This window comes from Callithrix jacchus, chromosome 1 (assembly GCF_049354715.1).
Source record: "Callithrix jacchus isolate 240 chromosome 1, calJac240_pri, whole genome shotgun sequence".
NCBI lineage: Eukaryota > Metazoa > Chordata > Mammalia > Primates > Cebidae > Callithrix > Callithrix jacchus.
In genome coordinates, this window is record NC_133502.1 from 172,459,876 (window position 1) to 172,474,884 (window position 15,009).

Consider the following 15,009-nt stretch of genomic DNA (forward strand, 5'->3'; position numbering starts at 1 on the left):
AAGCTTACAATGAAAGCACAGTTCCGCAGTTCATACTGTTCTTTTAAATTGAGTAATTTGGAATCCTGTGAAGAGTTCCACCTTACAGCAGATTCCCTCATTCTTGTGCAAATACAATCTGTCTATCAACATATTAGCATTTCAATCACCCTTGTTTTTTTCATAACTGGGAGAAGCTGTCTTCATTTATTCCTATTGAGCATCACCACCTATGAATTATTTCTGAAGCTAAGCAGTAAAATTGAATTTAAATCCAAGTAAATGAGAAACTGAAACTATTTTCAAAAATAAATGTAGGACACTGGTTCCAGTTGCACACTCCCAAATATTATAAATATGTTCTTTAATGATTAATTTACTTTGAGCTGAAAGTAATTTCTTTTGAATTAAATTATTATAATAGTTAGAAATGGAACACCAACCCCATGTTTCAAGGGTTTTTGTCTTTTTTTTTTTTTTTAAGAATTCTGGATCAATTTATATTCCTGCAGTAAATACGTCCACCACTCAAAAAAAAAATTTTTAAGTCCCCTTTAAGCATTCCTTTAAGGTACTGACCATAAATGGTGTAATTTGCCCTGGACATCATTAAAATGTAAAGTTAATGAGGATTCAGCTGAAAACAGAAGGAATGTAACCTATTTTCAGGCAAAAGTTCTAACACAGCAATCAGAGGAAAAAGCTCTTTGATGTTTCTTTGTCTCTTCTCATTAATTTTTTTTTGTCTCAAAAAAAAAAAAAAAGACTATTTAAACTTAAAAAAAGCACCAAAGTTTAAACATGATAATTATAACAGAACTCCAGTGAGGTCGTTAGAATTTTTTATGAGATAAACAAGAATCAGTCATACATACATGGAGATAACACGACCTACCTAGCAGAGTTATTATAAGGTTTACAAATATTGTAAGTAAAATGTATAGCAGAATAGCTGACATGAAAGGTACTCACTTATATTTTCTCCCTCTTTGTCACAGTCTGTCCCCAAGGGCCTAGCACAGTGCTGGTACAAAAATAGTAATCAAAGAGTCACCATTATTATCATATATGCTGTATTTTTTTTCCCTACTGAAGAACTATGTTAACCCTAACCTTCTTTCCAAGATTTATGCAAGACTCAGCACCTCCCATCACTAGGCAGGTGGGGCGTTATCCGAATAACCAGCAGGGAGTAAACAGTCCCATGTGACATTTTATCATATGAAGTGCCTACACAGGTATAAATATTATATCTTTTCTGGTTTTATTGCCTCATTTTACAATTATGCTACTAAAGAGCAAAATAGCATGCAGAATGTTAAGTGGCATTCTGCTGCTTGGAATTTCATCCCAAGGCTCCATTCAGAATAACAAATGTGGGAACTATTTCATCTCTGCTCTATTGTGAAGAAAGTCATCACCTTTACTTGAATATATACAAGGGTTAGACTTTCTGCAACACATTTTGTGCTAAGTGAAATCTTAAACCAAATGTGATAATTACCAAGGTGATATTATTTATGAAGTAGTATAGTGCTTTCTCTATACTTTGTTATTGTTATACCAATTCCATAATCCCAGTAAACAAAGCCTAATAAGCAATAAGTGGATCTATCCAAGATGATCCACTCTTAATACCATGAGAATTTAGAACTTCTCTTCACCCAAACAAAAAATTACAAATTCAACCAACTAATCAGTTATTTTAAATGTTAAGAGATCATCAAAATAATGTTTCTCCAGCAATTTTCATTTCAAAGGCATTGCCACATAAATTACCTAATTTTCAGTGGTTTGTTCATTCCATAAACATTCACTAAATCTTCTCAATATTGAGATCTGGTCATAGAGTGGTGAAGAAAATATTGGATGATGTCTACCCTCAAAGAGTTTAAGGTCCAGTACAGAACCTCAGACAAATTAATAATCACACAAGCAACATAATTATAAGCTATGGTAAATGCCACAACACCATACAGTAAGAACAAGCTTATTTTGGGAATCTGAAAAGGTTCCCCTAAGGATGATTTAATGTCTGAGGTGAGACCTGAAGGAATGTGAGAACAAGGTTGTTTTGGAGGGGTGGTGAGAAAGAGGTTTGAGATGATGATAGTTGGGAAATAATACCTAGTTTTAAAGACATTTAGGTAAATCAATCAAATTTTTCTGATACATTGAATACAGAGGGTAAGCAGGAAGGCAGGTGACCAGGATAAGGCAGTAGGTTTTTAGATTGTATACTGGATTTTTTTAAATGTGCTGCTCAGTGGAAGGGGACCAAGCTTCATTCGGTTTAACGAGCAGATAATGAGTTAGAATTCAGATATTTTGAATTTCAGATACTTTTCAGGCATCCAAACAGGTTGAGAGTTCAGAAGAAATGTTTCATACCTCGTTCATTTATTCAACATGCAATTCCCAAGAAACAATTTATATTAAGTCCCATGTTTCTCCTTAGGAAAAAGACAGTGAACAGGATGCTCAGCTGCCCTTTGAAAGAAACAAGTGGCTGGGAGCAGTGGCTCACACCTGTAATCCGAGCACTTTAGGAAGCCAAGGTGGGCAGCTCACTTGAGGGCAGGAGTTTGAGACCAGCCTGGCCAACATGGTGAAAACCCGTCTCTACTAAAAATACAAAAAGAAGCCAGGAGTGGTGGCACATGCCTGTAATCCCAGCTACTTGGGAGGCTGAGGCAGAAGAATTGCTTGGCAGGAGGCGGAAGTTGCAGTGAGCAGAGATCGTCCCACTGCACTCCAGCCTGGGTGGCAGAGCGAAACAAGGCAGGAAAGGCAGAGAGAAAGAGGAGAGAGAGAGAAAAGAGAGAAAGAGAGGGGAGGGAGGGAGGGAGGGAGGAAGGGAATAAATTATCTTGAAAATAAATGCCAATTCCTCCAATGGAAAAACAGAAAAGACATTTCAGACAAACAGCATCTGAAAATGACAATTAGTTTGCAGTGGTTGCAAGTACAATGTATGAGACGTGAGAAGTAAAAGAAAAAACCATAAGGACCAAATTTTCAGAAATACAGAAGATTAAGAGAATATTAATATTAGAGCTACTTCTGAATTTATCTGGGTTTTTAGGTTTACCAGTAAAAAAACAGAGAGAGTCCTATGAACAAATGCATGCCAACAAGTTAGATATATGAAATGGACAAATCACTAGAAAAATGCAAACTACCAAAACTGATTAAAGAAGAAACCGAAAATCTGAATAGACCTATAGCAAGAGATTGAATTACTAATTTTAAAACTTCCAGGCTGGGCGTGGTGGCTCACGCCTGTAATTCCAGCACTTTGGGAGGCCGAGGTGGGTGGATCACGAGGTCAAGAGATCAAGACTATCCTGGTCAACATGGTGAAACGCCGTCTCTACTAAAAATACAAAAAATTAGCTGGGCATGGTGGCGTGTACCTGTAATCCCAGCTACTCAGGAGGCTGAGGCAGGAGAATTGCCTGAACCCAGGAGGCTGAGGTTGTGGTGAGCCGAGATCGCGCCATTGCACTCCAGCCTGGGTAATAAAAGCGAAACTCCTTCTCAAAAAAAAAAAAAAACTTTCCACCAAAACAGACAGACAAACTCATATGACTTCACTAGAGAATTCCACCAAACATTTAAAGAAGAACTAATACCAATTCTTTATAAACGCTTTCAAAAAGTAAAATAGGAAAAAAAACTTCCCAATTATTCTGTAAGGCCAGTATATGCTGATACCCAAAGCAAACAAATATACCATAAGAAACCTAAAAATGCAAAAATACTCAATACATTAATACTAGCAAACCAAACCTAGCAACACATGAAAAAGGATTACACACCATGACCAAGTGAGATTTACCCTAAGAATCCAAGGTTGGGTAACTGCATTAAGGCCAGGACAGCCCTTCCCACATGATAGTAGAACACAGCAGTTCCCCAAGTCCCATCCCTTCAAGAGAGAGAGAGAGAGCCACTCAAGAAAACACCATGAAAGACACTGGCATTAAAAAACTACCTTATCCATGTTTTACACATATTTTCAATTGTCCTAAGTGTCTTCATTCTATCATTCTTCTTGGAGAACTTCTCAGTATTGTAAACATACTTGACACGGTTGTACAAACCCCACGGTTGTTCTGGGTTTGTAGCTGCTATCAATCTAGTATCATATTTAGTATGAAACCAAATGCATCCTTTAAAAAGTTCATTATCACACAAGGTAACTTGATTTTTTAAATCCTGTAACTACACTCTTTTGTCCTGTTTCTTTTCTCATGGAATTTTTGTTTTATATTAAGCTAATAGAGTTGGTGTTGGAAACATTTTTATTTGCAGTCATTTTGTCTACTTTTACCACTGTGCCTTATGTTTGTTAGGACCAAATCTCAAAGCATGGCTTAGAGTTCTCAGCAGAAATGGAATTGCAGCCATTTGGGAAAATAGTCTCCAGATCATTACAGTTTGTAGTTTTGTAGAAGCATAGCTTGAAGCACTGCCAATATGACTGAGTAGGAAAAGACCATGGCAGGTATGGCCCATCTCCTATATGCTTGGAGTAAGCTTCAGCCACATGGTTGGCCTTGTTATTTCACCATTCTGGATATACTGGAATATAAAGCAATTTCTATACAAGAACAATTAATTGGAACAAAAGGAGAAAATATTCCTTTACACAGATTCCATAGGGCTGTGTACAATGTATATAATCAAAGTCAAGTAGTTCCAATACAGCACTGTGTTTTATGTAGTCACAACGTGATGTAATTGTAGCTTTTTAAACCATGAAACTCCTTGGAGATAGTATCTTCTAGTTAAAATAAAGTACTTATGATAGAATTTTTTAAAACAAGAATGCAAGGTTGGTTAACATTCAAAAATAGATTAACGTAATAAGCCATACCTAGAGTATGATGAACAAAAATCAGAAGATCATCTCAAAAGACACAGAAATACCACCTGAAAAACCTAACATCCTTTTATGACTTAAAAAAAAAAAACACTCAACAAACTAGAAACAAAAGGGAACTTCATCAAGCTGATAAAGGGCATCTACAAAAACCTATAGTTAATATCATAATGATGGTAAAAGACTAAATATTTCTCTTTAAGATGAGGACAAAGAAAAAAATATTCATTTCTGCCACTTCTATTCAACATTGTAGTGGAGGTTCTAGCCAGGGCAATTAGATATGAAAAAGAAATAAAAGTCATCAAGAATGGAAAGGAAGAAATAGCACTATCTTGATTTGTACATTACATAATCTTACACAAAGAAAAGTCTAAGAAATTGACTAAGAAACTATTCAAACTAATAAACTAGTTCATCAAATCTGCAGAATAGATCAATATTTTTATAAGTCAATTCTATTTCTATACACTAACAAAAAACAATACAAAAGTGAAATTCAAAATTTCCATTTACAATAACATCAAAAAGATTAAGAAAAATAGGAGTAAATTTAACAAGAGAATTGTAAAACTTATACTCTGAAAACTACAAAACATTGTGGGAAAAACACTAAACATTACCTTAATAAATGGAAAAATATCCTCCATTCAGGCATTGGAATGCAATATTGTTAAGCTGACAATGCTCCCCAAATGAATCTACAGATTCAATTAAATCCCTATCAACATCCCAGCTGGGCTTTTTGCAAAAATTGATAAGCTAATACTAAAATTCATATGGAGATGCAAGGGACCCAGAATAGTCAAACAATCTTTAAAAAGAACAATATTGGAGGACTCATACTTCTCAATTTAAAAATCTACAGAATTCCTGGGAAGATGGCGCGATAGGGGCAACTCGGGATTGCAGCTCTCAGTGAAGACACGAAGGGTGAGTGCAGGCTGCATTTCCAGACGGATATTTGTTGCCCACAGAACGGGGAGGATCCCAAGTGTAGGAGACACACGGGACGCTAGCACAGCCGCTTCAGCTGGCGCAGCCATTTCGGTCGGCGCCGCAGCACAGCGGCACTTCGCACAAAATGCACTGGTCTGGGTGCCCTGTTACACCGGCAATCTGAGATTTGGGAGGGCAGATTAGCATATCCATCTGACTGAATGGGACTTGGACAGTGAGCGAGACCAGGAGATTCCCGGGACGTGACGTTTGAGCCGGCACAGTGGGTCGCTGCAAGGGAAATCACACAGATCCCAGTGCCCTACCAGTAGGCAACCGAAACGCCTGGGAGAGAGTCAACCATTCAACTTAAAAAGAGAAAAAAAAAAGGGCTCTGAGGCAGGGAGTAAGGTGGTCAGGCTTGGCAGTTCCCACCCCCACGGGTACAAACAAAACAAGTGATTCGAAATGCTCGGGGTTGAGTTTCACGGCGGGCACAGCTGAACCCAGGATGGTGCAGCTCGGTGGGGGAGGGGTGTCTGCCATTACCGAGGCATTCCGCCCCTACTGAGGTACACTCTCATTGCTGACACAGCCTGCTGTTGCCGAGGCAACCCGCCATAACAGAGAGACTCCGCCAACAGGGCGGAGACCACAACAGCAGGGCTAAGCCCATGGCAACACGGCAGAGCCTCGGCAGGCAAATAGTGACTAGACTGCCTCCTAGCTGGGCAGGACTGTGCAACGGATACTCATAAAGAAAGCCCTAACTCCCCAAGACAGAGCATCTGAGGAAAAAAAGGGGTTTTATGAGTTCTGCTAAACGTTCCTGCCTAACAGCCCTGAATGATCAACGGAGCTCACAGCTCAGCACTTGAGCTCCTATAAAGTACAGACCGCCTCCTCAAGCAGCTCCCTGACCCCAGGATATCCAGAGTCACCTCAAAAAGGACTGATCAGACTGACATTTGGCGGGCATCATTCTGGCACAAAGATAGCAGAAAAAGAAACTGGTAGCATCCCTCACTGTTCCAAACTGCTACAGGTGTACCCCAGACAAGCAGGGCCTGGAGTGGACCTCAGCATTCGTACAGCAGAGGGGCTAGACTGTTAGAAGGAAAACTAAGTAACAGAAATACTTCATCATCAACAATCTGGGCGTCCACTCAGAGACCCAATCGAAAAGTCAGCAACTACTCAGACAACAGGTGGATAAATCAACAAAGATGGAAAGAAACCAGTGCAAAAAGGAGGAAAACACCCGAAACCAAAACACCTCGCCTCCTACAAAGGACCAAAACTCCTGACCAGCAAGGGAACAAAGCTGGACGGAGAATGAGTGTGATGAAATGACGGAATCAGACTTCAAAAGGTGGTAATGAGAAACTTCATGAGCTAAAAGGACATGTTCTAAATCAATGCAAAGAAACTAAGAACCTTGAAAAAGAGTTGAAAAAAGATTCGAGGAAATGATAACAAGAATGGACAACTTAAAGAGGAATATGAATGAATTGAAGGAGCTGAAAAACACAACACAAGAACTTCGCAAAGCATGCACAAGTTTCAACAGCTGAATTGACCAAGCAGAAGAAAGAATATCAGAAGTCGAAGATCAACTCAATAAAATAAAACGAGAAACCAAGATTAGACAAAAAAGCGCAAAAAGGAATGAACAAAGTCTCCAAGAAATGTGGGACTATGGAAGAGACCTAACCTACGTTTGATAGGTGTACCAGAATTTGACGAAGAGAATGAATCCAAGCTGGAAAATACTCTTCAGGATATTATCCAGGAAAATTTCCCCAACCTAGCAAGGCAGGCCAATATTCAAGTCCAGGAAATACAGAGAACACCACAAAGATATTCCGCAAGAAGAGCAACCCCAAGGCACATAATTATCAGATTCACCAGGGTTGAAATGAAGGAGAAAATACTAAGGGCAGCCAGAGAGAAAGGTCAGGTTACCCACAAAGGGAAGCCCATCAGACTCACACCAGATCTCTCAGCAGAAACTCTACAAGCCAGAAGAGAGTGGGGGCCAATATTCAACATCCTTAAAGAAAATAACTTTCAACTCAGAATTTCATATTCAGCCAAACTAAACTTCATAAGTGAAGGAAAAATAAAATCCTTTGCAAACAAGCAACTACTCAGAGATTTTGTCACCACCAGGCCTGCTTTACAAGAGCTCCTGAAAGAGGCACTACACATAGAAGGGAACAACCAGTACCAGCCATTCCAAAAACATACCAAATGCTAAAGAGCATCAACAAAATGAAGAATCTGCATCAACTAATGAGCAAAACAGCCAGCTAGCATCAAAATGACAGGATCAAATTCACACATAACAATATTAACCCTAAATGTAAATGGGCTAAATGCACCAATCAAAAGACACAGACTGGCAAATTGGATAAAAAACCAAAACCCATCGGTGTGCTGTATCCAGGAAACCCATCTCACATGCAAGGATACACAAAGGCTCAAAATAAAGAGATGGAGGAAGATTTACCAAGCAAATGGAGAGCAAAAAAAAGCAGGAGTTGCAATTCTCGTCTCTCTGATAAAATAGACTTTAAAGCAACAAAGATCAAAAGAGACAAAGAAGGTCGTTACATAATGGTAAAAGGATCGATACAACAAGAAGAGCTAATGATCCTAAATATATATGGACACAATACAGGAGCACCCAGATATATAAGGCAAATTCTTAACGACTTACAAAGAGACCTAGACTCCCACACAATAATAGTGGGAGACTTTAACACCCCATTGTCAATATTAGACAGATCAACCAGACAGAAAATTAACAAGGATATCCAGGGCTTGAACTCAGACCTGGAGCAAGCAAACCTGATAGACATTTACAGAACTCTCCACCCTAAATCCACAGAATATACATTCTTCTCAGCACAACATCACACCTACTCTAAAATTGACCACATAATTGGAAGTAAAGCACTCCTCAGCAAATGCAAAACAACTGACATAATAACAAACAGTCTCTCAGACCATAGTGCAATCAAGTTAGAATTCAGAATTCAGAAACTATCTCAGAACCACAAAGCTTCATGGAAACTGAACAACTGGCTCTTGAATGTTGACTGGATAAACAACGAAATGAAGGCAGAACTAAAGAAGTTCTTTGAAACCCACGAGAACGAAGACAAAACATACCAGAATCTCTGGGACACATTTAAAGCAGTCTCCAGAGGAAAATATATACCAATAAGTGCCCATATGACAAGAGTGGAGAGATCCAAAATCGACACCCTATTGTCAAAATGGAAAGAGCTAGAGGAGCAAGATCAAAAAAACTCAAAACCTAGCAGAAGACAAGAAATAACTAAGATCAGAGCAGAACTGAAGGAGATAGAGACACGAAAAACCCTTCAAAAAATCAATAAATCCAAGAGCTGGTTTTTTGAAAAGATCAACAAAATAGACCACTAGCCAGACTGATAAAAAAGAAAAGAGAGAACAACCAAATAGATGCAATAAAAAACGATAAAGGGGAAATCACCACAGATTCCACAGAAATTCAAACCATCATCAGAGAATATTACAAACAACTCTATGCACATAAACTAGTAAACCTGGAAGAAATGGATAAATTCCTGGACACCTGTGTCCTCCCAAGCCTAAACCAGGAGGAAGCCAAAACTATGAATAGACCAATAACAAGGTCTGAAGTCAAGGCAGCAATTAAGAGCCTACCACACAAAAAAAGCCCAGGTCCAGATGGGTTCACAGCCAAATTCTACCAGACACAAAAAGAGGAGCTGGTACCATTCCTTCTGAAACTATTCCAAATAATCCAAAAAGAGGGAATCCTTCCCAAATCATTTTATGAGACCAACATCATCCTGATACCAAAACCCGGCAGAGACTAAACAAGAAAAGAAAACTTCAGGCCAATATTCATGATGAACATAGATGCAAAAATCTTCAATAAAATACTGGCAAGCCGATTGCAACAGCACATCAAAAAACTTATCCATCATGATCAAGTAGAATTCATCCCAGGGAGGCAAGGCTGGTTCAACATACACAAGTCTATAAATGTAATTCACCACATAAACAGAACCAAAAACAAAAACCACATGATTATCTCAATTGATGCAGAGAAGGCATTTGACAAAATCCAACAGCCCTTTATGCTAAAAACCCTCAATAAACTCAGTATTGACGGAACATATCTCAAAGTAATAAAAGCTATTTATGACAAACCAACAGCCAATATCATACTGAATGGGCAAAAACTGGAAGCATTCCCTTTGAAATCTGGCACTAGACAAGGATGCCCTCTCTCACCACTCCTATTCAATATAGTACTGGACGTTCTAGCCAGAGCAATCAGGCAAGAAAAAGAAATAAAGGGTATTCAAATAGGAAAGGTGGAAGCCAAATTGTCTCTATTTGCAGATGACATGATAGTATATCTAGAAGACCCCATCGCCTCAGCCCAAAAACTCCTGAAACTGATAAGCAACTTCAGCAAAGTCTCAGGATAGAAAATCAATGTGCAAAAATCACAAGCATTCCTATACACCAATAACAGACTTAAAGAGAGCCAAATCAAGAAAGAACTGCCATTCACAATTGCTACAAAAAGAATAAAATACCTAGGAATACAACTTACAAGGAAGGGACCTCTTCAAGGAAAACTACAAACCACTGCTCAACAAAATAAGAGAGGACACAAACAGATGGAGAAACATTCCATGTTCATGGTTAGGAAGAATCAATATCATGAAAATGGCTATACTGCCCAAAGTAATTTACAGAATCAATGCTATCCCCAGCAAGCTACCATTGACTTTCTTCACAGAACTGGAAAAAACCACCATGAACTTTGTATGGAACCAAAAGAGAGCCTGCATAGCCACGTCAATTCTAAGCAAAAAGAACACAGCAGGAGGCAACACACTACTGGACTTCAAAGTATACTACAAGGCTACAGTAATCAAAACAGCATGGTACTGGTACCAAAACAGAGATATAGACCAATGGAACAGAACAGAGGCATTGGAGGCAACACAACATATCTACAACCATACAATCTTTGATAAACCTGACAAAAACAAGCAATGGGGAAAGGATTCCCTGTTTAATAAATGATGTTGGGAAAACTGGCTAGCCATGTGCAGAAAGCAGAAACTGGACACCTTCCTGACACCTTACACTAAAATTAACTCCAGATGGATTAAAGACTTAAACATAAGACCTGGTACCATAAAAACCCTAGAAGAAAATCTAGGCAAAACCATTCAGGACATAGGTGTAGGCAAGGACTTCATGACCAAAACACCAAAAGCATTGGCAGCAAAAGCCAAAATAGACAAATGGGACCTAATGAAACTCCACAGCTTCTGCACGAAGTCAGAATCTGTGTGTCACTAGAGTGAATCAGCAACCAACAGAATGAGACAAAATTGTTGCAGTTTACCCATCTGACAAAGGGCTGATATCCAGAATTTACAAAGAACTCAAACAGATTTACAGGCAAAAAACAAACAAGCCCATTTAAAAATGGGCAAAGGATATGAACAGACACTTTACAAAAGAAGACATACATGAGGCCAACAAACATATGAAAAAATGCTTATCATCACTGGTCATTAGAGAGATGCAAATCAAAACCACATTGAGATACAATCTCATGCCAGTTAGAATGGCGATCGTTAAAAAATCTGGAGACAACAGATGCTGGAGAGGATGTGGAGAAAAAGGAACACTGTTACACTGTTGGTGGGAGTGTAAATTAGTTCAACCATTGTGGAAGACAGTGTGGCGATTCCTCAATGCCTTAGAAATAGAAATTCCATTTGACCCAGCAATCCCATTACTGGGTATATATCCAAAGGACTATAAATCGTTCTACTATAAGAACACATGCACACGAATGTTCATTGCAGCACTGTTTACAATGCAAAGACCTGGAACTAACCCAAATGCCCATCGATGATAGACTGGACTGGGAAAATGTGGCACATATACACCATGGAATATTATGCAGCAATCAAAAATGATGAGTTTGTGTCCTTTGTAGGGACATGGATGAATCTGGAGAACATCATTCTCAGCTAACTGACACAAGAACAGAAAATGAAATACTGCATATTCTCACACATAGGCAGGTGATGAAAAATGAGAACACATGGACACAGGGAAGGGAGTACTACACACTGGGATCTATTGGGAGGAATAGGGGAGGGACAGCGGGTGGGGGGGTAGCTGGGAAGGGATAGCCTGGGGAGAAATTCCAAATGTGGGTGAAGGGGAGGAAGGCAGCAAAACACACTGCCATGTGTGTACCTATGTAACTATCTTGCATGTTCTGCACATGTACCCCAAAACCTAAAATCCAATAAAAAAAATAAATAAAATAAAATCTACAGTAATAAAGATAGCGTAGTCTTTATCATAAGGATATGAATAGGATTGAAAGCCTAGAAATAAATATTTGCAATTGCCAATTATAATTATCAATTAATTTTCAACAAGGGGCCAGGCATGGTGGCTTATGCCTATCATCCCAGCACTTTGAAAGCCTGAGGTGAGAAGATCACTTCAAGCCGGGAGTTGGAGACCAGCCTGGCCAACATGGTGAAACCCCACCTCCACTGAAATTACAAAAAATTAGCTAGGCATGGTGGTACACACCTGTAGTCTCAGCTACTTGGGAGGCTGAGACACGAGAATCTCTTGAACCTGGAAGGTGGAGGTTGTAGTGAACCAAGATTGTGGCACTACATTCCAGCCTGGGCAACAGAGTGAGGCTGTCTCAAAAAAAATTAAAAATAAAAAATTCAACAAGGAAACCAAAACAACTCAACGGAGAATTAATACTTTTCAACAGAAGGTACAGGGGCAAATGACTGTCTATATTTGAAATAATAAGGATAGAATCCTTCCTTATAAGCATACATAAAAATCAACTCAATTTGGATTGTAGGCTGGGGATAGTGGCTCATGCCTTTAATCCCAGAACTTTGGGAAGATGAACTGAAGAATTGCTTGAGCCAGGAGTTCAAGACCAGCGTGGGCAACATATCAAAACCTTATCTCTCCCTATCCACCCCCCAAAAATTAGGTGGGTTTGGTGGCGTACACCTGCAGTCCCAGCTACTTGCAGAGATTGTTTGAGCCTGGGAAGCTTAGGCTGCAGTTAGCAACCTCTGTATCATGCCACATTATTCCAGCCAAGGTGATCAAGTGAAAACCTGTATCAAAAAAAAAAAAGGAATGGATTATAGACCCAAATGTAAAAGCTAAAACCTTAAAAAGAAGAAGAAGAAGAAAACACAGAAATAAACCATTATAACTTTAGGATGTCATTGTAACTTTAGGATGGGCAATGGTTTCTTAGATACCATACCAAAGCACAAACATGAAAAGAAACATTAGATAAACAGGACTTCACTGAAATAAAAAACTTCTGTGTTTCCAGATGACACTATCAAGAAAGAGAAAAGCTGACCTACAAAGTGGGAGAAAGTACTTGCAAGTCATTTGTCTGATAAGAGACTAGTATCTAGAACAAAGAAAGAACCCTTATATAACCCAGTAAGTTTTTAAAAGACCCTGTTACTGAATAGATGTTTCTCCACAGAAAATATACAAGAAGCACACTAAAAGATGCTCAACATCATTAGGCATTAGGGAAAGGCAAATCAAAATAACAATGGCATATCACTTCACACCCACTAGAATGGCTATAATAAAAGAGATGGACAACAGTATCCACTGACAAGAATGTGGAGAAATTGGAACCTCACACATTGCTATTGGCTATATAAAATGGTGCAGCTGTTATGGAAAACAGCTTGGCAGTTTCTCAAAAAGCTAAAAATAGAATTACTGTATGATCCAGCAGTGCCATTCCTAGGTATGTACTCAAAGGAAGTGAATGAAGAAATGCAAACAGACACCAACAATGAATGACATTGTTGATAGCAGCATTATTCACAACTGCCAAAAGGTGGAGACAACCAAATTGTCCATCAGATGCATGAATAAACAACATGGAGTATATACATCTAATGGATAAGTATTCAGCCATAAAGAGGAATGGAGTTCTGATACACACTACAACATGAATAAATCTTGAAAACATTAGGGTAATGAAATAAACCAGACACAAAAGGACAAATATTATATTATTCCACTTATATGAGGAACCTGGAATAGCCAAACTCATAGACAGAAAGTAGGTTAGAGATTACCAAAGGTTGGAAAGAAGGGGAAAATGGGAAATTACTGTTAATGATTACAAAGTTTTTATGTGGGGTAATGAAAAGATTTTAATAACTGATAGTGGTGATGGCTACACAACAGTACGAATATAATACCACTGAATTTACACTTAAAAATCATTAAAATAGAAAATTGTTTTATATATACACATATACCTCCACAATTTAAATAATATACCAAAAGTATTAATTATATCTTTTATCAGTGGGCAAATTGTGCGGTATGTGAATTATATCTCAAGAAACCTATTGAAAATAATTAAAATTAAACACTAAATCAATGGGTTATTGTTTATTTACATTTTTGTAGAGACAGGGTCTCACTATTTGCCCAGGCTGATCTCAAATTCCTGGCCTCAAGCAATCCTTTCACCTCAGCCTCCCCAAGTGCCAGGATTACAGGGATGTGCCACTGTGCCAGGCCATAAATTGGTGGTTTTAACAGCAATCAGACACAGCTGAAGAGAGAACTAGTAAACTGGAAGAAAGACTTGAAAAAGTTATTGAATGTATGAGAGAGAAACAGATTGAAAACACACACAAAAAATGGTTAAAAAATGTAAAGGACAAAAAGACAATGTTAAACATATGTGTAATCAAAGCTCCAAAAGAAGAGGAAGTTCTAAATCCTCAGATCCAAACAGCTGGTCCTCATCAAGATATAAAAGAAGAAAACTCCACTGCTAGACACATATCATTGCTAAACTAGAAAATAAGAAGCAAAAATATTAATTATAATGGAAAGAGACTTCAACAGCAACATCAAAAGCCAGAAGACAATGAAATGACAACTCCAATATGAGGTTAGAATAAGGACATTTCAGATAAACAAAACTAAGATATTTGCCATTAACAAAGAATGTTATTCAAGCAAGAAGATTAGCCCAGAAGGAAAAACTCTGAAATGCAAGAAAACATAAAAAACAAAGAAAATGGCTGCACACA

The 15,009-nt window shown here is 38.4% G+C and overlaps 1 protein-coding gene and 1 pseudogene across 22 annotated transcripts in view; one reads left to right on the forward strand and one right to left on the reverse strand.

The window, feature by feature from the left end:
• The window catches only part of DENND1A (DENN domain containing 1A), a 553,495-nt gene that overhangs the window by 451,046 nt on the left and 87,440 nt on the right, over window positions 1–15,009 (reverse strand). For 11 of the 22 annotated variants that reach the window (XM_078375877.1, XM_035257065.3, XM_078375966.1 and 8 more), the window contains one exon: window positions 952–1,003. The exons of the other annotated variants lie outside the window; for them this stretch is intronic. In XM_078375877.1, coding sequence (XP_078232003.1) covers window positions 952–1,003 — 52 coding nt within the window. The remainder of the gene's footprint in view (window positions 1–951; window positions 1,004–15,009) is intronic. 22 annotated transcript variants of the gene reach the window in all.
• Window positions 3,949–4,603, forward strand: LOC118144270 (GPI ethanolamine phosphate transferase, stabilizing subunit pseudogene; annotated as a pseudogene).